Here is a 26,684-nt window from a genome sequence, read left to right as displayed (position 1 = left end):
ATTATTATAACTTTAGTATGTTATATGTAACTCATGATACAAAGGAAATAGCTATAGAATACACACAAAAGTAAAAGACAAGGGATTCAAAACATGTCAACAGAAGAAAACTGAATAAAAAAGAAGACAATAACAGAGAAACTGAGGGACAAAAATGAATTACTTAAAAAATAGCAAAAGTAAGCAAAAATAGCAAAAGTAAGCAAAATGACAAAAGTAAGCCTTTATCAGTAATTATTTTAAATTTAGATGGATTAAACTGCCCAATCAAAAAGTGCATATGAAAAATTGATTAAGATAAATGATTTAACTATATGTTGTCTAAAAAAGACTCATTTAGATCTAATGAATAAAAGAAAGAAAGAGCTGAAAGTGAAAAAGTGGGAAAAGATATTCTATGCAAATAGTAAACAAAAGGGACCTGAAGTAGGTATACCAATATCAGACAAAATAGGCTTTATGTTCAACAGTGTTGAAAGAAATAAAAAGGGTAGTGTCTAGTGATAAAAGGAGGAAATCACCCTAAATAGCTAAAACAATTTTGAAAAAGAAGAACAAAGTTGTAGTACTCACTCTTCCTAATTTCAAATCTTACTACAAAGCTACTATAATCAAAAGAATCTGGTACTAGTATATAAACCAATGGGACAGAAATAAAACCCAGAAGTAAACTCTTTCATATATGATCAAACGATTTCTGACAAGAGTTCCAAGACTATTCAATGGGTGCAGAAGAGCCTTGCAACAAATGATGGTGGGAAAACTGCATATTCGCATACAAAAGAATGAAATTGGATCCTTATCTTAAACTGTATACAAAACTTAAGTTCAAATGGATAAAGTTCTAAATGTAAGAGCTAATACTGTAAGATTTTTTAAAGAAAACAAAGGGGGAAAATTTTATAACATTGGATTGGCAGCGGTTTCTTGGATGTGATGGCAAAAGCACAAGCAGAAGAAAGAAAAAGATAAATTAATCGGACTTCATGAAAACTAAGAAAACACATAAATCAAAGGGCATTGTCAACAGAGTGAAAAGGCAATCCACAATATGGAAGAAAATATTTAACATTTTATACCTGCTAAGGAATTAATACCCAGACTATATAAGGAATTCCCCAAAATTAACAATAACTCCAACAAACCCAATTCAAAAATGAGCCAGAGCTTGCTTGAGTAGACATTTCTCCAAAGAAGGCCAATAAGAGCATGCAAAGATGCTTGACATCAGTAATCTTTAAGGGAATGCAAACCCAAAACAGTAATGAGATACTCCTTTGTACCTATTCAGATGACTACTATCACAAAGAGAAAATGACAAGTGTTAGGAAGGATGTGGAGAAACTACAACACTGTGCACTGATTGTGGGAATCTAAAATGGTAAAGTGAAGTGACGTTGCTCAGTCGTGTCCGACGCTTGAAGCTACTGTGGAAAACAGCTTGGCACTTCCTCAAAAAAATAAACAGCATTACCATATGAGTTAGCATTTCCACTAACAGTGGAATTCCAAAAGAATTGAAAGCAGGAATTTGAAAACATTTGTACATCATTGTTCATAGCAACATTATTCACAATAGCCAACTAGTAGAACCAACTCACATGTTCACTGATGAAAACATGGATAAATAAATATGATATACACATACAATGGAATATTACTCAATCTTTAAAAGTACTAAAATTATCGTACATGTGCAAGCAATTGAATTCATTCTATTTCACTTGAAAGTCTGCTCTGATAGAAACAAAGTTGTCATGTCCATAATACCCAAATATTTTCACTAATGTTATATTTGCTTTTTGTTGCTTTTTCTATTACCATTGAAAATTTGCTACCAATCACGTAGTAGATCTTATCAATATAACATTGCTGTTCACGTCTCAAATATCCTGTTATGTAATCATTTATAGTTCAAAATAGATAACCCTAGAATATTTGGCAAAACCACAATTAATAACTTACAAGATGCAGACCTCTGGAAACTTGTTTTCCTTAATAATTCTGTAGGTTCTCTCTTTCCTTACAGAATCCCCTTATAGATCCCCTATAACTTTGGACTTCCTTGTTTGCTTCTCAACTGAGTGGCTGAGATAGGAAGAGGAGGGTTAGGAATACAGTAGAGTCAAGAGGCAGAATCTAAAAATAGAGAATTGTGAAAAGTAGGTCCCTTAACATCACAGCTTACAGCTGCCAGAGTTAAAACCTTAACAAAAGTTTTCTTACTAGGAATATAACTTCTGGAAATATTGAGAGTGAGTTTGTTTGGGGTTGGGTGAAGAGGCAGAAAGAATATACTTTGATCTTGTTCAAGAACAAAATGAAACTATTCCAAGTAGATAAAAGCAAGTAGAAAGTAAAATAAAGGGGTCTTCTCACTGATTAGGAAAACATGGAAGTACCTCACAGCCATGATCACAGATCAAATTATTTGATTCATAAATAGCTCTGTATTCTAACAAAGAAAGATTTATCCTTCTCTGGGTTTATTGACTTGTGTTCTCATGTATTATATTGCATAGTTTTCTTCAGTTTGACTTTATTTCTGTATTCTGTGTCTCAGGTGGTGTTCACGTTCTCTGACTTGAAGATATTGGTCACAGGTTACCGCCTTCTGGACACATTGTTCATCTTCATGGTGTTTGGCTGGGCTGTCATTCCCTTCATGTACCTGATAAGTTTCCTGTTTTCTAGTCATACCAGTGCCTATGCCAAGCTCGTCATATTTAACTACTGTGCAGGGATTTTTGGTGCAGTAGCAGATGTAACTATATCCTCAATTCAGGGTAAGGACTTAAAACAATTTCCCCTTTTCCACAGGAATAGTTATGGAGGAATTGGCTTAAAGAATGGAACATTGCAAAGTTGTTTGCTTCGGGGTTTCTGGGGAAGTTTTATGCTAGTGTTAATAACCATATTAAGTGTCACTAAAATTATACGAATTGTGTTGTGTACAATGCAAAACAAATTATGACACTGATATTTTTGCTAACCCAATCCTCTTCCTTCAGGCTTATTTTGAATGGCATTTGCAGAATATTTATCTCTTTATTTTCCTCTTGGTTTTGAGATTAAGGAGAAATTGACTGGACTGGCAAAGATATCAAATAGGAATTTCCTAGGAGATAGAATGTTGGCATGTCTTTATTAAATCACTCTACAAACATTATTGTGATCTGTTTTAAGTAATCCAGCTATCCTTGGATTTGCAGAGACTGAGAAGAATAAGCTTCCAATCCATTATTGACCTTAGATCATGCCCTCCCATGAAATAATTAATTCCCTGAGCTAGCTGAAGATCTATTATAATATTCATTGTACACTTATTCAAGGGGGAATATTAAGCCATATGAGAAATTATTGATTTCTGAATAGCAGACTAAGAAACATATAAGAGGATACTTAATCACATTGCTATTAATTAGTCTGTATTTGTTTGTATTGCTACTGTAGTAAGTTACTACAAAATTAGTGAATTGTGCAGATTTATTATCTTACAGCTTTTAAACAAATAAGTCTCATTGGGTAAAATCAAACTATCTGCAAGACTGCATCCACTTTGGGGAGGTTTAGGGGAGAATTTGTTTCCTTGCGTATTTGAGTTTTGGCAGAAATTCAGTTCCTTTATATTATAGTCCTGAAAAATGTTTTTTTTCTAAAATGGATATTTTTCCTTTATTAAGAAAAGAAGAGCTCACCAGTGAAAGATCTCATCTCACACTTGGAGTTTTCTTTGTGGGAAGTTTTGTTGTTAATTATAAATTTATTTTCTTCTTGAGACAGGGCTATTAAGATTTCTTATACCTCCTTGTGGAACTTTTGAGAGGTCATCTTTTTCGAAGAACTTTTGCATTTCATCTAAGTATCTAAAACTATTGGCATAAAGTTATTCATAACATTTCCTTATGATTCTTTAAGGTCTGTTTGTAAGTATTGATAACTGCTCATTCATTCCTAGTATTCTATATTCATTCACACTCTCCCACCCTTTCTGTCCTATCAATATTTGCCACTTTTTTTTGCCTTTTCAAAGTGTTGCCTTTGGTTTTATTAATGTTGTGTGTTTTTATGTCCTGCTTTATGAATTTCTGTTCTTATATTTATTTTCCTTTTTTTTTCTGTTACCTTGGATTAAATTGGCTAGGCTTATTCTACCTTTGTAAGACCAATTATTACATGATTTTAAACCTCTTTTCTTTGGGATATATGAGCACTTAAAGCTATAAAGTTTCTTCTAGGTACTAATTTAGTTGTATCCCACACATTTAGATATGTTGTATTTTCAGTATCATTGCGTTAGGAATATTTTATAACTTTTCTTGTAATTTCTACTTTAACCAAATGTTCAATGGCTTTCTAGGATTTTTTGTGATCATTTTTTTAAAATTTATTTTGTACTAAAATTGATCTCAATTCATAGTTCAGTCTTTTAAATGTAATTATACTCTAGGACAACTTCTCTGCTTAATCACTATTGGTCTGAAGTACAGAAAATGTTCATGTCCCATTCAAGGCAGTTCTAAAAGCCCCTAAAATATTAGATTTTTATTAGAATACCCTGGTGAACTATCTCAGAGCTCTTACTCAGTATGCCTACATATGACATGTGACACAAAATGATTATAAAATATATACTAACCTGACTTCCTATAGTGATAAGGTGTACTCTAAGAAATATTTCTAGGATAGTTGGTTTAGCATGATTTCTATTCAGTTTCATAGTGCTATAACTTTATAGGGTCATTTGTTTTCTCAGGGACAATGACCTGCTTATTAATATTCTCTGAGGAGAGTTATACACAATTTAAAGAGTGCCAAAATGCAAAATAATATTCAGTCATTATAAATTCAGTATTCTGATACTCAAAGTCTTATTATACATTTGCTTAAAATGAGAGGAGATTAAGAGGTAGTCTTTGAGCAAAATAAGAAGAAATTATGGTGAACCAAACAAATTAAAATCATAATAAATGAAATGAAAAAAAATTCATGGGAAGGTTTCAAAACAGATTTAATCAGGCCAATTCTGTGAACTTGGAGACAGGACAATTGAGTCTAAGGAAAAGACAGAAAAAATAGTGAAGAAAAGTGAATAAAGTCTAAGGGATCGCTAGGACACCATTAGGGAGATTTTATATATATATAAATATATATATATATATATATATATATATATATATATATATATATATATATTGTCCCAGAGGAGAAAAAAGAGAAAAGGAGGCAAGAACAATATTTCAAGAAATAATAGTCAATAATATCCCAAATTTGATAAAAGACATGAATCTACAAACACAAGAAATTCAGCAGTCTCCATCTAGAATGAATTTAGAGATCCTCATGAAGACACATTGTAATCAGTCTAGAAAGACAAAAAGGGGGACCTTGAAAACATCATGAAAGAATTAACTCACCAAGTTCAAAAAGTTCTTGATAAAATTGTGGATTTCCCTTTAAAAACCATGGAAAACAGAAAATTGTGGAATTAAAAAAAAAAAACAAACAGAAACCTTATCTATCAAGAATTCCATATCCAGCAAATCTGTCCTTTAAAAATGTAGAGAAAATAAGAGCCTCCCAGATTTTAAAAAAAGGCAGGTAGGTACATTACCACTCAACTTGTATTACAAGAAGTGTTAAAAGGAGTCATTCTGGATGAAATAAAATTATGCTATAACATAACTTGAAGTTGTATGAAGAAATAAAGACCTTCAGTAAAGGTAACTAGGTAAAGAAATATGAAATCAAGATTATTCTATTTTTCTTTTGTAACTTTACACCTTGAGAAATGAGTAAAATAAGAGAAAACTAAAGCCAAAGGCAGCAGAAGGAAGAAAATAATAAAGATTAGAGATAAAAGAAACAGGGAAACTAAATGGAAATTCTTTGAAAAGAGCAACAAAATTTAAGAACTACAGCTAGATTGTCTAAGGAAAAAGAGAGAAGGAAATAACTACAATCAGAAATGAATGTGAGGAATTTACGTTTGATTTTCCAGAAATAAAAAGTTGTACAAGACAAAAATTAGATAACTGAGATGAAATGGAAAAATTCATAAGAGCACAAAAATAACCTAAACTGACTGAAGAAGAATTAGAAAATCTCAGTAGACCTCTAACAAATAAAAAGATTAAAAGAAGAATGAAAAATCTCACAACAAAAAGAAGCCCAGGATCAGATGGTTTAACTGGTAAGTTCTATCAAACTTTATAAGTAACATGAATTTTCCTAAAACTTTTTAAAAATAGAATATGAGAGAACAATTCCTAACTCATTTTATGAGGAAACCATTTTCCTATAGCAAAGGCAGATAAAGATATCACAAGAAAAAATAATTAGAAACAAATACCTTTTGTGAATATATGTGCAAAAGTCTCTGGCAAAGCAGTAGCAAACAAAACCAACAGCAATTTAAATGATTACACCATGACCAAGTGGAATTACACCAGAAATGCAAGGAAATTTCAACAAAACAAAATCAAATCATTCATTGACAAAATAATGGGGAAAAAATCCCACATGATCATCCCAACTGATTCATAAAAGACATTTGACAAAATTCAGTGTGCTTATATGGTAATACACCCAGATAATTATGATTTTCTCAGAATGACAAAGGGTATTTATGTAAAAACTACAGGTATACTCAATGGTAAAAGACTGAAAGTTTTCCTTCTAAAATCATAAATAAGACAAGAATGCTCCCTTTCACCATGGCTATTCAACATTGAGTTGTAATTGTAGCCAGAGAAATTGGATGAGAAATAAAAATTTTAAAACATGTAAGTTGGAGAGAACTAAAACTGTCTCTTTTCACAGATAGAGTGATTTTTATAGGGAAAAGCCCAAAGAACCATCAAGATGGTTACTATAGCTAATCAAAAAACTAGCAAAATTTCAGATTACAGGATTAACACATAAAAATCAACTTTGTTTCTATACACCAGCAATAAAAAATTTGAAAATGAATTAAAGAAAGAAATTTCATTTGTAATAGCATCTGAAATAATTAAATACCTAGGAAAAATTCCAACCAAGGATATGAAAACTTGTGCTGAGAACTGTAAAACTTTGCTGGGAAAAATTAAACAAAACCTAAATAAATGGGAAAATATCTATCTTCATAGATTAGAAGACTTAACAATGTTAAGATAATACTACCTAAAACAGTCTACAGATTCAACACAAATGCTATACAATTCCAACATCCTTTTTCACAGAAATGAAAAAAATCCTAAAATTCATGTGAAATTAGAATGGGCTCAGGGCTTTCCTGGTGGTTCACATGGTAAAGAATCTGCCAGCAATGTTGGAGACCTGGGTTTAGTCCCTGAGTCAGGAAGATCCCCTAGAGAAGGCAACTCACTTCAATATTCTTGCCTGGAGAATCCCATGGACAGAGGAGCCTAACAGGCTACAGTCCATAGGGTCACAAAGAGTTGGACCCGACTGAAATGACTTAGCACACAAAATGAACAGAACAATGTAGAAAAACAATAAAGTTGGAATTCTATGTTTCTTGATGTTGAAGCTTTTTACAAAGTTACAGAGTATTTTGGGTCAAGATGGCAAAATAGGAGGATCTGGGGTTTGCCTCTATCCACAAATACATCAAGAATACATCTACAAGTGAAATAATTTGCACAGAGTACCTACTGAACATTATTAGAGAACCTCAGACACCTAATAACTGGGAAAGATCCCCTAATAACCTGGTAGGATGAAAAAGAGGAAAACAAGGTAAAGAGGAAATAGAATGGGACATGCACCCCTTGGGGTTGCTAAAGGAGATGGTGTTACTGCCCATAGGAAAGCCCCCTCACTAGTGGTAAGATCAGATGAAATAGAAGGGGAGATTCAGGGGCTACCAGAGGAAAGTGCAGCAGCAAGCCCATGTCAGACAGGTCAGAGTGAGACTCACTCAAATGGTATGTGCCACAGCCCTTCACGCCCCAGCCTGAGACAAGTATCCACTGGTGCTGGTGGGGAATGGATGCTGAAGCATGGAATTTGGAGAGCAGATGTAGGGAGAGGACTGCTGTTGGCTGCATAGAGACAGTCTGAGGGGATTGGAGTGAGGACCTATGCAGCTGGGAATGCTTCTGGAGGAAGGATAGACTGCCAAGGAAGCAAGGCACCACTGTTGAGTGGCACATGCAGAAAGGGCAGCCATTATGGCCTCTCTCCCCATACACCAGTCCCTGCCTCTGCAGGCACTGAGAGGGGCTCCTGCCAGAGTGAGCACATGCCCCAGGGGTTGCTACCATGTCACTCTTATGTTTGAGCAAGCCCCCATGCTCCAGTCCACCACCACCTCCTGCCAGACCCTGCCACTGTAGGCTGTAGAGGGGGCTCTGACCTAAGCAAGAAGACAAGTAAGCCTCAGTTAGTCACAGCCTTCATCACCCCCTCTCACCTGGGTGGGGAGCAGATGTTGGAGGGTGACCCACATGCAGAGATGTGACCAAAACCAAAGCTGAGCTCTTGGGGCTGTGTGACTTAAGGAAGCAGGATTAAAATCTCTCCATACAGCTGTGAAAGTCACAGATTAAACACCCATGATTGGTTTTTTAAATATAACACCTGTGGAACGTCTGAATGGAAAATGAGTGCTCTCACATCAGATATGGGTCTAGCTTTAGTAGTTGTGGTCTTTGTGGACACATACATGTGGGAGTTGGTCTAGGTCAGATTCTGAGCTGCCCCAAACAGCAGCAGTCCCCAAACTTTTGCGAAGCAGAGAACAGTATTGAGGAAGACAATGTTTTTGGGGTAGGGGAATGGTGCAGGCAGTAATACAAGTAATGGGGAGTTGAAGATGAAGCTTCACACACTCACCCACCTCTTACCTATATCTATGCATCCTGCTTCCTAACAGGTCACAGACTAGTAGTGGTCCATGGTCTAGACCTACAAAGAGGTCTTGGAGGGCCTCTTATGAGGGTAGAATTTGGCTGTGGCTTGCTCACCTGGCTCAAAATTGGGAAAGGAGTACATCAAGGCTGTATATTTTCACCCCGCTAATTCAACTTATATGCAGTTTATATCATGCAAAATGCCTGACTGGATGAAGCACAAGCTGGAATCAAGATTCCTGGAAGAAACATCAATAACCTCAGATATGCAGATGACACCACCCTTATGGCAGAAAGCAAAGAGGAACTAAAGAGCCTCTTGATGAAGGTGAAAAAGGAGAGTGAAAAGGCTGGCTTAAAACTCAACATTCAAAGAACTAAGTTTATGGCAACTGGTCCCATTACTTCATGGCAAATAGATGGACAAACAATGGAAACAGTTACAGGTTATTTTGTTCAGCTCCAAAATCACTGTGGATGGTGACTACAGCCATGAAATTAAAAGACACTTGCTCCTTGGAAGAAAAGCTATGACAAACCTAGACAGTGTATTAAAAAGTAGAGACATTACGTTGCCAACAAAGGTCCATATAGTCAAAGCTATCGTTTTTCCAGTACTCACATATGGATGTGAGAGTTGGACCATAAAGAAGGCCGAGCATTGAAAAATTGATACTTTTGAACTGTGGTGCTGGATAAAACTCTTGGGAGTCCCTTGAACAGCAAGGAGATCAAACCAGTCAATCCTAAAAGAAATCAACTCTGAATATTCCTTGGAAGGACTGACACTGAAGCTGAAGCGCCAATACTTTGGCCACTGATGTGAAGACCTGATTCATTGGAAAAGACCCTGATGCTAGGGAAGATTAAAAGGAAAGGAGAAAGGGATGACAGAAGATGAGATGGTTGGATTGCATCACCAATTCAATAGACCTGAATTTGAGCAAACTCTGAGAGATAGTGAAGGACAGGGAAGCCTGGTGTGTTGCAGTCCATGGGTGGCAAAGAGTCAGACATGACTGAGGGTCTGAACAACAACAACCCTTTGGGGGCAAGGGCATTGATAGCAGAGGCCCCAAGGAATGATCACTCTTGTTGTTATTGCTGTATTTATTTTTTACTTTTACTTATTTCTATTTTTTCATATATTTTGTGTTTCTATTTTATTTTGCTTTTTGTTCTGTTTCTGTCTTTTGTTTCTTTGTGTTTTGGGGTTTTTTTTTTTAGGTTTGTTTTTTCTGGGTTTTTGTTGTTGTTTGTTTGGATTTTGGTTTTTTGCTCTTGGTTTTATTCTGTTTTGGTCTCATGGTCTTTGTATGTTTGGTTGTTTTCTTGTTTCTTTGTGGTCTTTGTTTTTATTTGGTTTTATTTTTATTGCTTGTCTTGATTTATATTTGTTTCCTTTTGTTGGCTCAGTATGACTTGCAGGGTCTTGGTTACCCATTGAGGGGTTTAACCTGAGGCCTTGTGGTGAAGTGCAAAGTCCTGGCTGCAGGACCCACCAGGTAATTCATGCCTCTGGAGAGTATTGATTGGCATGACCTCTCTCAGAGGTCCTCATCTTGGCATCAAGATCTGGTTGCACCCAACTGTCGGCAAATTCCAGTGCCAGAACACCTAAGGCCAAACAACCAGCATAACAGGAACACAGCCCCACCTTCAGCATACAAGTTGACTAAAGTAGTACTAAGCTCACAAACACCCCAAACACATCCCCTGACATGGCCCTGCCCACCAGAGAATTAAGACCCAGCTCTACCTACCAGAAGGCATGCACTAGTTCCTTCCAACAGAAAGCCTACACAAACCCCTCGATTGCACTCACCCACTAGGGGGAGACAGTAGAAACTGGAGCAACTATGACCCCGCAGACTCCAGAAAAGAAGCAAAAAACACAGTAAGTTAGACAAAATGAGATGGCAAAGAAATACGTGGCAGACAAAGGAGCAATGTAAAAATCCGCAAGACCAACTAAATGAAAAGGAGCTAGGAAATCTACCTGAAAAATAATTCAGAATGATGATAGTAAATTTGATCCAAGATGTTGAAAATAGAATAGAGGCACAGATGGAGAAGATACAAGAAATGATTAACAAGGACCTAGAAAAGCTACAGAACTCCAATTTAAAAACAAACTGTGATGAACAATGCAATAACTAAGATACAAAATACTCTGAAAAGAATCAATTGAATAACTGGATCAGAAGAATGGATATGTGAGCTGACAAATAGAGTGGTGGAAATTACTGCATGGAACTAAACAAAGAAGAAAGAATATAAAGAAAAGAGGACAGTCTTAGAGACCTCTGGAATAATACTAAAAGCACAAACATTCAAACTATGGGGGTCTCAAAAGAAGAAGAGTAAGAGAAAGGAGCACACAGAATATTTGAAAAGATTATAGTCAAAAACTTGCCTGACATGGAAAAGAAAGTTAACACCCACCTCCAGGAAGCACAGAGAGTACCATACAGGATAAACCCAAGGAGAAACACACTGAGACACATATTAAACTAACAAAAATTAAATATAAAAAATTAAAATCAGCAAGGGAAAAGCAACAAATAACATACAAGGGAAGCCTCATAAGGTTATCAGCTGATACTTCAGCAGAAATTTTGCAGGCCAGAAGGGAATGGCAGGATATACCTAAAGTGATAAATGTGAAAAACTTAAAATCAAGAATATTCTACTTAGCAAGGCTTCTAGTAGATTTGGATTTGATGGAGAAATAAAAAACTTCATAGACAAGCAAAAGCGAAGAGAATTCGGCATCATCAAACCAGTTTTACAGCAAATGCTAAATGGACTTATCTAGGTAGAAAACATAAGTCAGTCAGTGAGTCAGTTCAGTCGCTCAGTCATGTCTGACTTTTTGCGACCCCGTGGGCTGCAGTGCACCAGCCTCCCTGTCCATCACCAACTCACAGAGTTTACTCAAACTCATGTCCATTGAGTTGGTGATGCCATCCAATCATCTCATCCTCTGTCATCCCCTTCTCCTCCTGCCTTCAATCTTTCCCAGCATCATGGTCTTTTCAAATGAGTCAGTTCTTCACACCAGATGGCCAAAGTATACTATTGGAATTTCAGCTTCAGCATCAGTCCTTCCAGTGAATATTCAGAACTGATTTCCTTTAGGATGGACTGGTCAGATCTCAGACCATGAACTCGTTATTGCCAAATTCAGACTTAAATTGAAGAAAGTAGGGAAAACCACTAGACCACTTAGGTATAACCTAAATCAAATCCCTTACAAATATACAGTGGAAGTGACAAATAGGTTCAAGGGATTCGATCTGATAGAGTGCCTGAAGAACTATGGACAGAAGTTTGTGACATTGTACAGGAGGCAGGGATCAAGACCATCCCTAAGAAAAAGAAATGTAAAAAGGCAAAATGATTGTCTAAGGAGGCCTTACAAATAGCTGTGAAAAGAAGAGAAGTGAAAGGCAAAGGAGAAAAAGAAAGATATACCCATTTGAATACAGAGTTCCAAAGAATAGCAAGGAGAGATAAGAAAGCCTTTCTCAGTGATCAGTGCAAAGAAATAGAGTAAAACAACAGAATGGGAAAGACTAGAGATCTCTTCAATAAAATTAGAGATATCAAGGGAACATTTCATGCAAAGATGGGCACAATAAAGGAAAACCTAAGAGAAGAACACAAATAGGAAGGTAAGAGAAAAGACCTACAAAAACAAACCCAAAACAATTGAGAAAATGGTAATAGGAACTTGCATATTGATAATTACCTTAAATGTGAATGAATTAAGTATCCCAACCAAATGACAGAGACTAGCTGAATGGATACAAAAGCAAAAGCTGTGTATATGCTGCCTAGAAGAGACCTACTTCAGTTTTAGGGACACATACAGACTGAAATTGAGGGGACAGGTAAAGATATTCCATGAAATTGGAAAAAAAAAAACAAAAACCTGGAGCAACATTACTCATATCAGACAAAAGAAACTTTGAGATAAAGACTGTTACCAGAGAAAAGGATTGACACTATATAATGAGCAAGGGAACACAAGAAGATACAGCAATTATAAATAAATATGCAGCTCACTGTTAAAGAATCTATCTGCCATGACAGGAGACACAGGTTCAATCCTTGGGTAGGGAAGATCCCCTAAAGAAGAAAATGGCAACCTGTTTCAGTATTCTTGCCTGGAAAATCCTATGGACAGAGGAGCCTGGCAGGTTATAGTCCATAGGGTTGCCAAAGAGTTGGATGTAACTTAGTAACTAAACACCAACAACAAATATACATTCATCCAACATAGGAGCATCTCACTATATAAGGCAAATGCTAACAGCTGTAAAAGGGAAAATCAACAGTAACACAATAATAGTGTGGCACTTTAACACCCCATTTATACTAATGGACAGATCATCCAGACAGAAATTTAATGAGGAGACACAAGCCTTCAGCTAAATATTAAACCAGATAGACTCATTAATATTAATAGGATATTCTATCTGTAAACAGAAGGATACACTTTCTTCTCAACTGCACAAGGAACAATATTCAGGATAAACCACATCTTGGGTCACAAATCAAGTGTAATAAATTTAAGAAAATTGAAGTCGTTTCAAGCATCTTTTTTGACTGCAATACATGAGATTAGAAATCAATTACAGGGGGAAAAATCTGTAAAAAACACAAACACATGAATAGAAAATAATATTTTACTAAATAATCAACGGATCACTGAAGAAATCAAAGAGGAAATAAAAAATATCTAGAGACAAATGACAACAAAAACACAGTTATCCAAATCCTTTGGGACACAACAAAAGCAGTTCTAAGAGGGAAGTGCATGGCAATACAACCTTATCAGAAAATAAGAAAAATCTCAAATAAATAACCTGAGCTTACATCTAAAGCAACTAGAGAAATAAGAATGTATAAAACCCCAAGTTAGCAGAAGGAAAGAAATCATAAAGATCTCAACAGAAATAAATGAAATAGAGATGATGAAAACAATAGTGAAGATCAATGAAAGTAAAAGCTGGTTCTTTGAAAAGATAAACAAAATTGAGAAACCTTTAGAAAGAAAAAAAGGGATAGGATTCAAATCAATGAAATTAGAAATGGAAAAGAAGCTACAAGAGATACCACAGAAATAACAAAGATCATAAGCGACTACTACCAGCAACTATATGACAATAAAGTGGACAACCTAGGATAAATGGGCAAATTCTTAGAAAGATACACCTTCTAAGATTGAACAAGGATGAAATAGAAAATATGAACAGATCAATAATAGGTATAGAAATTGAAAATGTGATTAAACTTCTTCCAACAAACGAAAGTAGACAAGATTGTTTCACAGGAGAATTAACACCTATCCTTTGAAGCTCTTTCAAAAAAATTGTATAGGAAGTAATATTAACAGGATCATTCTACAAGGCCAATACCACGATGAGACCAAAATCAGACAAAGATACTACAAAAAAGAATAGGCTAATATCACTGATAAATATAGATGAAAAATTTTTCAACAAAAAAGTAGCAAATAGAATCCAACAGCACATGAAAAGGATCATACACCATGATCAAGTGGACTTGATCTTAGGAATGCAAGTATTTTTTATTATATGCAAATGAATCAATGTGATACACCATATTAACAAATTGAAAAATAAAAAAAACACTCAATAGATGCAGAAAAAGCTTTTATCAAAATTCAAAGCTCATTAATGATAAAATCTCTCCAGGAAGTGGGTTTGGAGGGAACTTGCTGCTACTGCTAAGTCACTTCAGTCGTGTCCAACTCTGTGCAACCCCATAGATGGCAGCCCACCAGGCTCCCCCATCCCTGGGGTTCTCCAGGCAAGAACACTGGAGTGGGGTGCCATTGCCTTCTCCAATGCATGAAAGTGAAAAGTCAAAGTGAAGTCGCTTAGTTGTGTCCAACTCTTAGAGACCCCATGGACTGCCACCTAACAGGCTCCTCCGCCCATGGGATTTTCCAGACAAGAGTACTGGAGTGGGGTGCCATTGCCTTCTCCGTGGAGGGAACTTAGCTAAACATAATAAGGGATATACAGGACAAATGCACAGCAAACATCATTCCCCATGGTGAAAAACTGAAAGTATTTTCTCTAACATCAGGAATAAGACAAGGATGTTCACTCTCAGCACTATATTCAACATAGTACTGGAAGTCCTAGACAAGGCAATCAAAGAATAAAAATAAATAAAAGCAATACAAATTAGAAAAGGAGTACTTGTCTTTCTCTTTCTGACTTGCTTCACTCTGTATCCATGTTCATCCACCTCATTAGAACTGACTCAAATGTGTTCTCTTTTTATAGCTGAGTAACATTTCATTGTGTATATGTACCACAACTTCCTTATCCATTCATAAGCCAATGGACATCTAGGTTGCTTCCAAGTCCTAGCTATTGTAAATAGTGCTCTGATGAACATTGGGGTACATGTCTCTTTCAGTTCTGGTTTCCTCACATTGTATGCCCCACAGTGGGATTGCTAGGTTGTACGGAAGTTCCAAAGAATAGCAAGGAGAGATAAGAAAGCCTTCCTCAGTGATCAAATGAAAATAAAGAGAGGAAAACAACAGAATAGGAAAGAATAGAGATCTGTTCTTCAAGAAAATTAGAGATACCAAGGAAACATTTCATGCAAAGATGGGCACAATAAAGGACAGAAATGGTATGGACCTAACAGAAGCAGAAGATATTAAAAAGAGGTGGCAAGAATACACAGAAGAACTATACAAAAAAGATCTTCATGACCCAGATAACCACGATCGTATGATCACTCACCTAGAGCCAGACATCCTGGAATGGGAAGTCAAATGGGCCTTAGGAAACATCACTACGAACAAACCTAGTGGAGGTGATGGAATCCCAGCTGAGCTATTTCAAATCCTAAAAGATGATGCTGTTGAAGGGCTCCCCTCAATATGCCAGAAAATTTGGAAAACTTAGCAGTGGTCACAGGATTGGAAAAGGTCAGTTTTCATTCCAATCCCAAAGAAAATCAATACCAAAGAAAGTTCAAGCTCCTGCCCAATTGCATTCATCTCACAAGCTAGAAAAGTAATGCTCAAAATTCTCCAAGCCAGGCTTCAGCAGTATGTGAACTGAGAACTTCCAGATATTCAATCTGGATTTAGAAAAGGCAGAGAAACCAGAGATCAAATTGCCAACATCCATTGTTTCATCAAAAAAGCAAAAAAGTTCCAAAAAATATCTACATTGTTCTATTGACTAAGTCAAACCTTTGACTGTGTGGATCACAACAAACTGTGAAAAATCCTTAAAGGGATATGAAAACCAGACAACCTTACCTGCCTCCTGAGAAATCTGTATGCAGCTCAAGAAGCAATAATTAGAACTGGACATGGCTCAATGGACTGGTTCCAAGTTGAAAAGGAGTATGTCAAGGCTGTATATTGTCACTCTGCTTATATAACTTATATGCAGAGTACATGATGTGAAATGTCGAGCTGGATGAAGCACAAGCTGGAATCAAGATTGCCAGGAGAAATATCAATAACCTCAGATATACAGATGACACCACACTTATGGCAAAAAGTGAATAGGAACTAAAGAGCCTCCTGATGAAAATGAAAAAGGAGAGTGAAAAAACCAGCTTAAAACTCAACATTCAAAAAACTAAGATCATGGTATCCAGTCCTATCACTTCATGACAAATAGATGGGGTAACAATGGAAACAGTGACACACTTTAGTTTCTTGGCTCCAAAATCACTGCAGATGGTGACTGCAGCCATGAAATTAAAAGATGCTTGCTCCTTGAAAGAAAAGTTATGACCAACCTAGACAGCATATTAAAAAGCACAGATATTACTTTGCCAACAAAGATCCATCTAATCAAAGCTATGGTTTTCCAGTAGTCATGTATGGATGTGAGAGTTGGACCACAAAGAAAGCTGAGTGCCAAAGAATTGATGCTTTTGAACTGAGGTATTGGAGAACACTCTTGAGAGTCCCTTGGACTGCAAGGAGATCTAACCAATCAATCCTAAAGGAAATCAGTCCTGAATATTCACTGGAAGGACTGATGCTGAAGCCGAAACTCCATTACTTTGGCCACCTGATGCAAAGAAATGACTCATTGGAAAAAACCCTGATTCTGGGAAAGATTGAAGGCAGGAGGAGAAGGTGACGACAGAGGATGAGATAGTCGGATGGCATCACCGACTCGATGGATATGAGCTTGAGCAAGCTCCAGGCATTGGTGATGGACAGGGAATCCTGGTGTGCTGCAATCCATGGGATCACAAAGAGTCGGACACCACTGAGCAACTGAACTGAACTGATGGCAGTTCTATACCCAATTTTTAAAGGAATCTCCACACTGTTCTCCATAGTAGTTGTACCAATTTGCATTCCCACCAACAGTGTTAGAGGGTTCCCTTTTCTCCACACCCATTATAGCATTTGTAGACTTTTTGATTATGGCCATTCTAACTGGTGTGAGATGATACCTCATTGTGGTTTTCATTTGCATTTCCCTAATGGGTGATGTTGAGCATCTTTTTTGCCTGTATGTCTTCTTTGGAGAAATGTTTGTTTAGGTCTTCTGTTCACTTTTGATTGGATTTTTCATTTTTTCTATTGAGCTGCATGAGCTGCTTGTATATTTTGGAGATTAATTCTGTGTCAGTTGTTTCATTTGCCATTATTTTCTCCCATTCTGAGGGTTGTCTTTTCATTTTCACCTTCCTTATATTTTCCTTCATTGTGCAAAAGTTTTAAGTTTATTTAGGTCTCATTTGTTTATTTTTGTTTTTATTTCCATTAGTCTGACAGGTGGGTTTAGAGGATCTTGCTGTGATTTATGTCAGAGAATGTTCTGCCTGTGTTTTCCTCTAAGTGTTTTATAGTTTCTGGCCTTCCATTTTGATCTTTAATTCATTTTTATTTGTGTATGTGTGTGTGAATGGTATTAGAAAGTGTTCTAATTTCATTATTTTACATGTAGTTGACCAGTTTTCCCAACGCCACTAATACTGTATATTAACACATTATATGGAATTTAGAAGCATGGTACCGATGATCCTACATGCAGGGCAGCAAAGGAGACATAAATGTAAAGAACAGGCTTTTGGACTCAGTGGGAGAAGGCAAGAATGGGATTATTTGAGAGAATAGCATTGAAACATGTATATTACCATATGTAAAACAGATGACCAGTGCAAGTTTGATGCATAAAGCAGGGCACCCAAAGCTGGTGCTCTGGGACAACCCAGGGGGTCAGGGTGGGAAAGGAGGTGGGAGCGGGGTTCAGGTTAGTGGGGGCACATGTATACTTGTGGCCAATTCATGTTGATGTATGGCCAAAACCATCACAATATTGTAAAGTAATTATCCTAACAATAACCCTGTGTACGAGACAGCAAAAGAGACACTGATGTATAGAACAGTCTTATGTGGGAGAGGGAGAGGGTGGGAAGATTTGGGAGAATGGCATTGAAACATGTAAAATATCATGTATGAAACGAGAAAAAAAATAAATAAAATAAATAATTTTTTTAAAAAAATAAGTAAAACTGTCACTGCAGATAACAGCATACTATACATAGAAAACCCTAAAGAGACCACCATGAAACTACTAGATCTTATCAATGAACTTGGTATATTTGCAGTATACAAAATTAATAAACATAAATCTCTTGTACTGCTATACACTAAAAATGAAAGACCAGAAAGAGAAATCAAGGAACCGATTCCATTTACCATAGCATCAAGAAGAATAGAACACCTGAATAAATAACTTACCTAAGGAGATAAAAGACCAGTATGCATAAAACTGTGACATTGATGAAAGAAATAAAAGATGACACAAACTGATGGGGAGATATGCCATGTTCTTGGATTGGAAGAACTAATATTGTGAATATAACTATAATACCCAAAGCAATCTGCAGATACAATACAATCCAATCCCTAGCATATTTCCAGGGGTGTTTGGCACAAAATAACTTAAAAATTTTTTACAATTTGTATGGAAAAACAAACAAACAGAAAAAAACCAAATAGCTAAAGCAACCCTGAGAAAGAAAAATGGAGCTGGAGGAATCACATCCCTTGACTTCAGACTGTACTGCAATGTTATGGTCATCAAAACAGCATGCTGGTTTGATCTCCTTGCTGTCCAAGAGATTCTCAAGAGTCTTCCTCAGCACCACAGTTCATAAGCATCAATTCTTTGGCACTCAGCCTTCTTTATGGTCCAACTCTAACACTGTACATGAATGCTGGGAAGACTATAGCTTTGACTATACAGACCTTTGACAGCAAAGCGGTGTCTCTGCTTTTTAATACACTGTCTACATTTGTCATAGTTTTTCTTCCAAAGAGCAAGCATCTTTTAATTTCATGGCTGCAGTCCGCCATCCACAGTGATTTTGGAGCCCAAGAAAATAAAATCTGTCACTATTTTCATTTTTTCCCCATCTATTTGCCATGAAGTGATGGGACTGGATGCCAATGATCTTAATTTTTTGAATGTTGGATTTTAAGCCAGCTTTCTTACTCTCCTCTTTCATTCTCATCAAGGGGCTCTTTAGTTCCTCTTCACTTCCTTCCATTAAAGTGGTATCATCTGCACATCTGAGGTTGTTATAAAATGTAAATTGTCCCATAAACCATTAAAAAATTAAGTTATTAATTAAAAGTCTTCCTACAAGGAAAATATTAGGCCCATATTGAAGTTTTATGAAACATTCAAAAATGGAATTCTAATTTAATGCAGACCCTTCTAGAGAATAAAGAGGGGAAAAACAGCTTTTCTACCCATTATATGAAAATAGTGTAAGTTTGACAACATAAATGGAAAAGAATAGAAGAAAGGAACATTATAAGATAAAATTACTCATAAATACAGATGCAATATTTTAAACAAAATGCTGGAAACTGAATTCAGTAAACTGTAGAAAAGGTAACTCACTTTGACCAAACTAGATTTTTCCTAGTAAGGACAGCAAGGAGATTAAACCAGTCAATCCTAAGGAATATCACCCTTGAGTATTAATTGGAAGGACTGATACTGAACTGAAGCTCCAATACTATGGCTACCCGATCTGAAGACCCAATACTTGGGAAGATTGAAGGCAGAAGAAGGGGATGAGAGAGGATGAGATGGTTGAATGGCATCACTGATTCAGTAGACATGAGTTTTAGCAAACTCTGGGAGATAGTGAAGGACAGGGAAGCCTGGTGTTCTGCAACTGAGCACATGAACAACAGCAAAAACAATGCAAATGATATACTCTAAATGATAGACTCAGAAAGTATATTAATATAATTCACAATATTAATAAATTAATGAATAAAATATAGATATATGCAAAAATATCATTTAAACATCCAACAATGATTCATTATAACTTTTCTTAATAGCAAAGTAAATATTTCCATAACCTCATAAAAGGAATTTGCAAAAAAAATGAATATCATACCCAATGCTAAATCATTAAAATATTCCCTGAAAATCAACATGACATCTAATGTCTTGATTAGTGCAGTAATAGATACAAATTTAAAAAAAAATAGAAAGAAATTAAATTGTCATTACTCAGACATGACGTAAAAGTCAAAGTATTATTATTAGTGACATTGAGAATGTATAAAGAGGAAAACCAAAACGGCAGACAGCAATTCTGCTTTTCTCTAGATCCTAGAAAAGGTCTGTTCAGTCATTATGCACAGAACAGCTGCAGTGATTGTTTATCATTTGTGCCCAATCTGGCTGGTTGATAGTCTACTCTTGCTGATTAGTACACATGCTGAGCTGGAAGATAAATATTTTAAAACATTATCCATTACAGCATATTTTTCTGTTTTTTTCTTTTTTCTCACCTCCCTCAAATGGTATCTTTCAACAGTTAACGGGTGAGGAATCATACTACTTTTCTTTATCTGGGAAGATTTTCCTCTGCTCCCTAAAGGTGTACTATATGGAGCAAGACTAATACTTCAGTATATTACATTAGCCACTTATATTTTTATTGAAGTATAAGGGATTTACAATATGCTGGTTACAGGTGAACAGCATAGTGATTCAGTATTTTTGCAGATCATACTCCATTATAGGTTATTAGAAGATAATGGATATAATTCTCTGTGCTCTAGAGTATGTTATTGTTGCTTGTCTCTTATATATGTAGTAGTTTGGTATTTGTTAATACCATAAACCTCGTTTGTCTCTCCTCTTTTCCTTCTGCACTTTGGTAACTACAAGTTTGTTTTCTGTATCCATGAATCTGTTTTTCTTTTGCATATACATTAATTTGTGTTATTTTTCAAATTCCACATATGAGATATATACTGTAGTATTTGTTTTTTTCTGACATTTCACTAACTGAATATTATCAAGGTCCATTCATGTTGCTGCAAATGGCAGAATTCCATTCCTTTTATGACTGAGATATATAACAATTCCTCTGCTGATGAGTGTTTTTGGGTTGCCTCTATATCTTGGTTATTGTAACTACTGTTGTCTTGAATGTTGGGGTGCATGCATCTTTTTGAATTAGTGTTTTCTTTTTTTTCTGGATATATACCAGAGAGAGGAATTACTGGATCATACCATAGTTTCATTTGAAGTTTCTTGAGGAACTTCTACACTGTTTTCCACAGTGGCTGCACCGATTTACATTCCCTCCAACAAGGTACAAGGGTTCCCTTCTTCCATATTATCACCATTTATTTGTAGACCTTGATGACAGTCATTCTGACCCATGTGAGGTGACATCTTGTTGTTGTTTAGGTTTGAATTTCTCTAGTTATTAGCAATGTTGAACATCTTTTCAAGTGTCTGTTACCATCTGTATGTCTTCTTTGGAAAAATGTCTATTCAGATCTCCTGCCCATTTTTTTTTATTGAGTTGCTTGTTTTGGGGGATACTGAGTTGAATGAGCTGCTTTTTATATTTTGGATATTAACCCCTTGTCCATTACATCATTTGTAAATATTTTCTCCCATTCCATAGGCTGTATTTTCACTTTGTTGATGGTTTCCTTTTCTGTGAAAAATATTTTAAGTTTAACTAGGTCTTATTTATTTTTTTATTTCTTTTGTCTCAGGAGTCTGATCCAAGAAAGTACCACAGTGATTCATGTCATAATGTTCAGCATATGTTCTCTTCTAAGAGTTTTATGGTTTCAGATCTTGCATTTAGGTCTTTAAACCATTTGTGGTTTTATTTTTGTATATTGTGTAAGGGAATGTTTTAATTTCACTGTTTAATTTGTGGCTGTCCAGTTTTCTCAATACCACTTGTTGAAGAAACTATCTTTTCTCTTTTGTTCATTCTTGCCTCCTTTGTTGCAGATTAATTGACTGTATGTGCATGGGCTTATTTCTGGGCTTCTTGCCTGTTTTTGTGCCAGTATCACACTGTTTTGATTAGTGTAATTTTGTGGTATAGTCTGAAGTCTGGGAGGGTTATATCTCCAGATTTACTCTTTTATCTCAAAATTGGTTAGGCAACTTGAGATCTTAGTGGTTCCATATGAATTTTAGAATTATTTGTTCTTGTTTTGTGGAAACTGACATTTGATAAGGATTGCACTAAATCTGTAGATTGCTTTGGGTAGTACAACTATATTAATAATATTAATTATTCTAATCCCAGAGCAGGTGATGTCTTTTCATTTCTTTAAATAATTTTTGATTCCCTTTATCAATGTTTTATAGTTTTCAGAGTAGCCTGTTTAAAATCACATAAAAAAATTATAAGGAGTAAATATAACCAAGGAGAAATGACACTTACTACTTTTAGCATGAAATGACACTTACTACTTTTAGCATGCTTTCTTGCTTGGAGAATTTCATGGAGAGAGGAGCCTGGCAGGCTACATTCTATGGGATTGTAAAGAGTCAGACACAACTGAGTGACTAACACTTTCCCATTTTTCAATACTAAAGTGGCCAGTCAATGTCCAGAATTATTTCTGGCCATCATATTATGTGGGTCTAAACTAATTTTTATCCGCTTTGAACATGCTTGGTGTGACTTAACCACTTGGGAAATTTACATCCTAAGAACCTCATTTATCCTCTATCATCTTTGCTCATCACCTCTCTTTTGTCAGTATCTTACAAATATTTTTTGCTCAGACATATTTTATCCTTATTCCCAATTATCTGAACTCAATCTTGAAGTCTTAATATCTTAACTACTTTTATATTTACTCATGTATGTTCATCAACTATTACACTTATGGGCTTCCCTGGTAGCTCAGCTGGTAAAGAATCCGCCTGCAATGCAAGAGACCCCAGTTTGATTCCTGGGTCAGGAAGATCCCTTGGAGAAGGATAGGCTACCCACTCCAGTATTCTTGGGCTTCCCTGGTGGCTCAGTCAACAAAGAATCTGCCTGCAATTGCAGGAGATCTGGGTTCAATCCCTGGATTGGGAAGATCCCCTGGAGAAAGGCACGCCTACCCACTTCAGTATTCTTGCCTGCAGAATCCCCATGGACAGAGGAGCCTGGTGGGCTGCAGTCCATGGGGTTGCAAAGAGTGGTCACTAAGCACACAGCACGTTATACATATTAATTTAATATTTAGAGAAATCTCAGTTGTAGGGCTTCCCTTGTGGCTCAGATGTTAAGGAATCTGTCTGCAATGCAGGAGATCTGGGTTTGATCCCTGAGTTGGAAAGATCCTCTGGAGAAGAGAATTGCTACCCATTCCAGTATTCTTGCCTGGAGAATTCCATGGACAGAGGAGCCTGCTGGGCTCCAGTCCACAGGATCAAAAAGAATTGGACATAACTGAGCAACTAAGCGTGAACACACAGTTAGCTTTAAGTTTGGTTCTTTGAAAATATACCTCCTTTCAACTTTTAAAATGTTCCTCTATCTCTTTCTCATTGTTGAGTATGAGGCTAATTTCTCATTATGACTATTTTTATTGATCATATAGGATAAGAGACATGAGAAATAATCAATATGAGTTTACTGTTCACATCAAGTGACAGAAGAGAGATAATATGGACGTCAACTTTCCCAAAAGGATTTTCCAGTTTTGTAATTACCATCACAAACTACACTACAAGATATCAGAGACAGTATACTTAGTGGCAAGAGATTTACAAGGATAATATTATGGCTTTGTAATTTTCTCAGTTTAGTTTGATCAACTTAGGGAGATTTTGCTTTCCTGGGACAGTTCATTTCATATAAATCATGCTAATGTTATTATCTTTTTAAACACAGGTGAAGAAGCTGCTTCTAAAAGCCTCCTGCTTAATGCAATGATGGTGTTACCTATACATAATTTTGGGATGAGCATCAGCCGGCATTATGATATCCAGCACACAAAATTTGCATGTACCTCAAAGGAAAAGGTTTCTTCCGTTATGAATTGTAGTAAAGCAGGTAAGTATCTTGGGCTACCCAAGGCTCATCAGAGTTAAAACTAGTCAATTAATTATTGCATGTGAATAGCGACATTATTTTGAATCTTTACAGTTATTCAAGTTTTGTGCTATTCTCTCTTTGGACTAAAGCTTATACAAAATTGAATAACTTATTCTATTATACAGCTTGTACAAGTTAGAGCTAAGATTCACTACTCATATGCATAATGCACTTTTCTCATGAGAAATGATAGCCATGGATGAATGCATTAAGAAAATGGGGTGTATATGTAATGGAATATTATTTATCCACAAATGAGGAGGAAATCTTGCCATTTGAGACATTACAGATATACCTTGAAAGCATTATGCCTAGTGAAATAAGTCAAACAGAGAAAGATGAATATCATATTATTTCACTTACATGTGGAGTCTTTAAAAAAAACTCATGAATAACAAACTGATGGTTGCAAGAGGTGGAGGATGTGAGGTTGGGCAAAATGGGAGAAGGGATTTAAAAGGTACAAACTTCCAGTTATAAAATAAATAACTCATGGGGATGTAATGTACAGAATGATAAATATAGATATTTATACTGAATTGTATAATTGAAAGTTGCTAAGAGAGTATATATTAAAAGTTCTCATCACACACAAAAAAGCAAAAGTATGTGTAGTGATGGATATTAATAAGTCTTATCGTGGTGATCATTTCTCAACATATACAAATATCAAATTATTATGTTATATACCTGAAACTAATGTTATATATTAATTATATCTCAATTCTAAAAATACTGAAGAAATTCATGCCAAGAGATATCATAATTAAACTTTGAAAACTAGAGAAAAGCAGCTATAGAAAAAAATGATACCTTATCCATAAAGGCAAAACAATTCCTCTCATTTATAGATTTCTCATCAGAGAGCATAAACACCAAAAGAAGCAGCACATTATTTTCAAGTAAATAAAAAACTGTCTACTCAAAACTTCATATAGGTAGGAAATAACTTTCAAGAATGAAGGGGAAATCAAGACATTTTCAGATGAAGAATATATAAATTTGTCACCTCTACAAGTCCTGAAAGAATGGCTCTAGAGATTCTGTAAACATAAATGATTGAAGAAAGAATTTTGAAGCATCAAGAAAAAACAGTGAAAAAAATAAAAATATGGTGGACACTATATCTGCTCTTGAGTTTTCTCAAGTTTGGTGGTTAAAGCAAAAATGGTAACAGTGTATGATAATGTTCTCAGTGTATATAGTGGGGATATTTAAGACGGTAATAAATGGGGGTGTTAAAGAGATATAAATCATGGAAATGTTTTTTACACTTCACTCAGACTGGTAAAAAGAAGAACATCATGATTCTGAAAGTTATGTATGCATAAAGTAATGTCTCAAGTGATAACTACAAAAAGTATGTCCAGTGATAAATGGGCTTCCCACGTGACGTTAGTGGTAAAGAACCCACCTGCCAATGCATGAGACTTAAGAGATTCAGGTTTGATCCCTGGGTCAGGAAGATCTCCTGGATGAGGACATCACCACCCACTCCAGTATTCTTGCCTGGAGAATCTTCACGGACAGAGGAGCTTGGCGGGCTACACTCCACAAGGTCACAAAGAGTCAGGCACGATGGAAATGACTCAGCAGACATGCACGCATGTACAATTATAAACTAGAAGGAAAGAGCGAAAGAAAGGAAGAAAGTAAAAGAGAAAAGAAAAAATATGACGCAGTTGAAGTTTAAAACTGGGTGAAAAATATTGCTTGTTATATAGATATTTTCAGTTTCTAAAAATTCAATGAGTCCTATACTTAGGTGGATTTCCATGTATGTATATCATATATTAATATGAAGTTTTTTTAAAGTAAAAAAGAAATTTGATCTTTACTGCTTTTATGAATCTACTGCTTTCACTATCATGAATTCAAAACCTTGTAATTATAAAGTTTTCTCATAAGTAATTGGAAAAGTACCAGCTCTTAGGCATTTACAACTGAAGTTTAAATGTTCAGTTACAACTAACTTTTAAACTTTAACCTTTAACTCTTATAGGTTAAAGTGTATATGTAGCACACTACCAGGTGATTCTTCTGCTCCTGCTCCAATTTTCAAACCTCTATCTATTTTCAGAGAAAATAGTATTTGAGGGCAAGGAGAGTCTCTGCTACTACCCAGTACTCTGATTACTGTGAGTGGGCATTCACCCAATGATTCTGACCATCTATGTTGGGAATGGATGCCTAGAACTATAGCAAGACAAAGTTCATGCAATTAAAGGCTTTGCCTCCATTAATGGATTTTGAGGGCTCAGCTAGTAAAGAATCTGCCTGCAATGCAGGAGACCTGGATTCAATCCCTGGGTTGGGAAGATCCCTAGAGAAGGGAAAGGCTACCCACTCCATTATTCTGGCCCGGAGAATTCCATGGACTGTATAGATTTTGGA

At 35.9% G+C, this 26,684-nt stretch overlaps 1 protein-coding gene across 1 annotated transcript in view; it reads left to right on the top strand.

The window, feature by feature from the left end:
• LOC147345296 (phospholipid-transporting ATPase ABCA3-like) overlaps window positions 1-26,684 on the top strand; it is a 238,869-nt gene that overhangs the window by 172,423 nt on the left and 39,762 nt on the right. The window contains exons 21-22 of the mRNA XM_086375383.1: window positions 2,564-2,786; window positions 24,087-24,248. Of these exons, the coding sequence (XP_086231509.1) occupies window positions 2,564-2,786; window positions 24,087-24,248 (385 nt within the window). The remainder of the gene's footprint in view (window positions 1-2,563; window positions 2,787-24,086; window positions 24,249-26,684) is intronic.

Source organism: Bos grunniens, chromosome 25 (assembly GCF_055505025.1).
Source record: "Bos grunniens cultivar Pamir isolate PY7600 chromosome 25, Bosgru_T2T1.0, whole genome shotgun sequence".
Taxonomy (NCBI): domain Eukaryota; kingdom Metazoa; phylum Chordata; class Mammalia; order Artiodactyla; family Bovidae; genus Bos; species Bos grunniens.
This window is presented reverse-complemented; position numbering and strand designations above follow the sequence as displayed.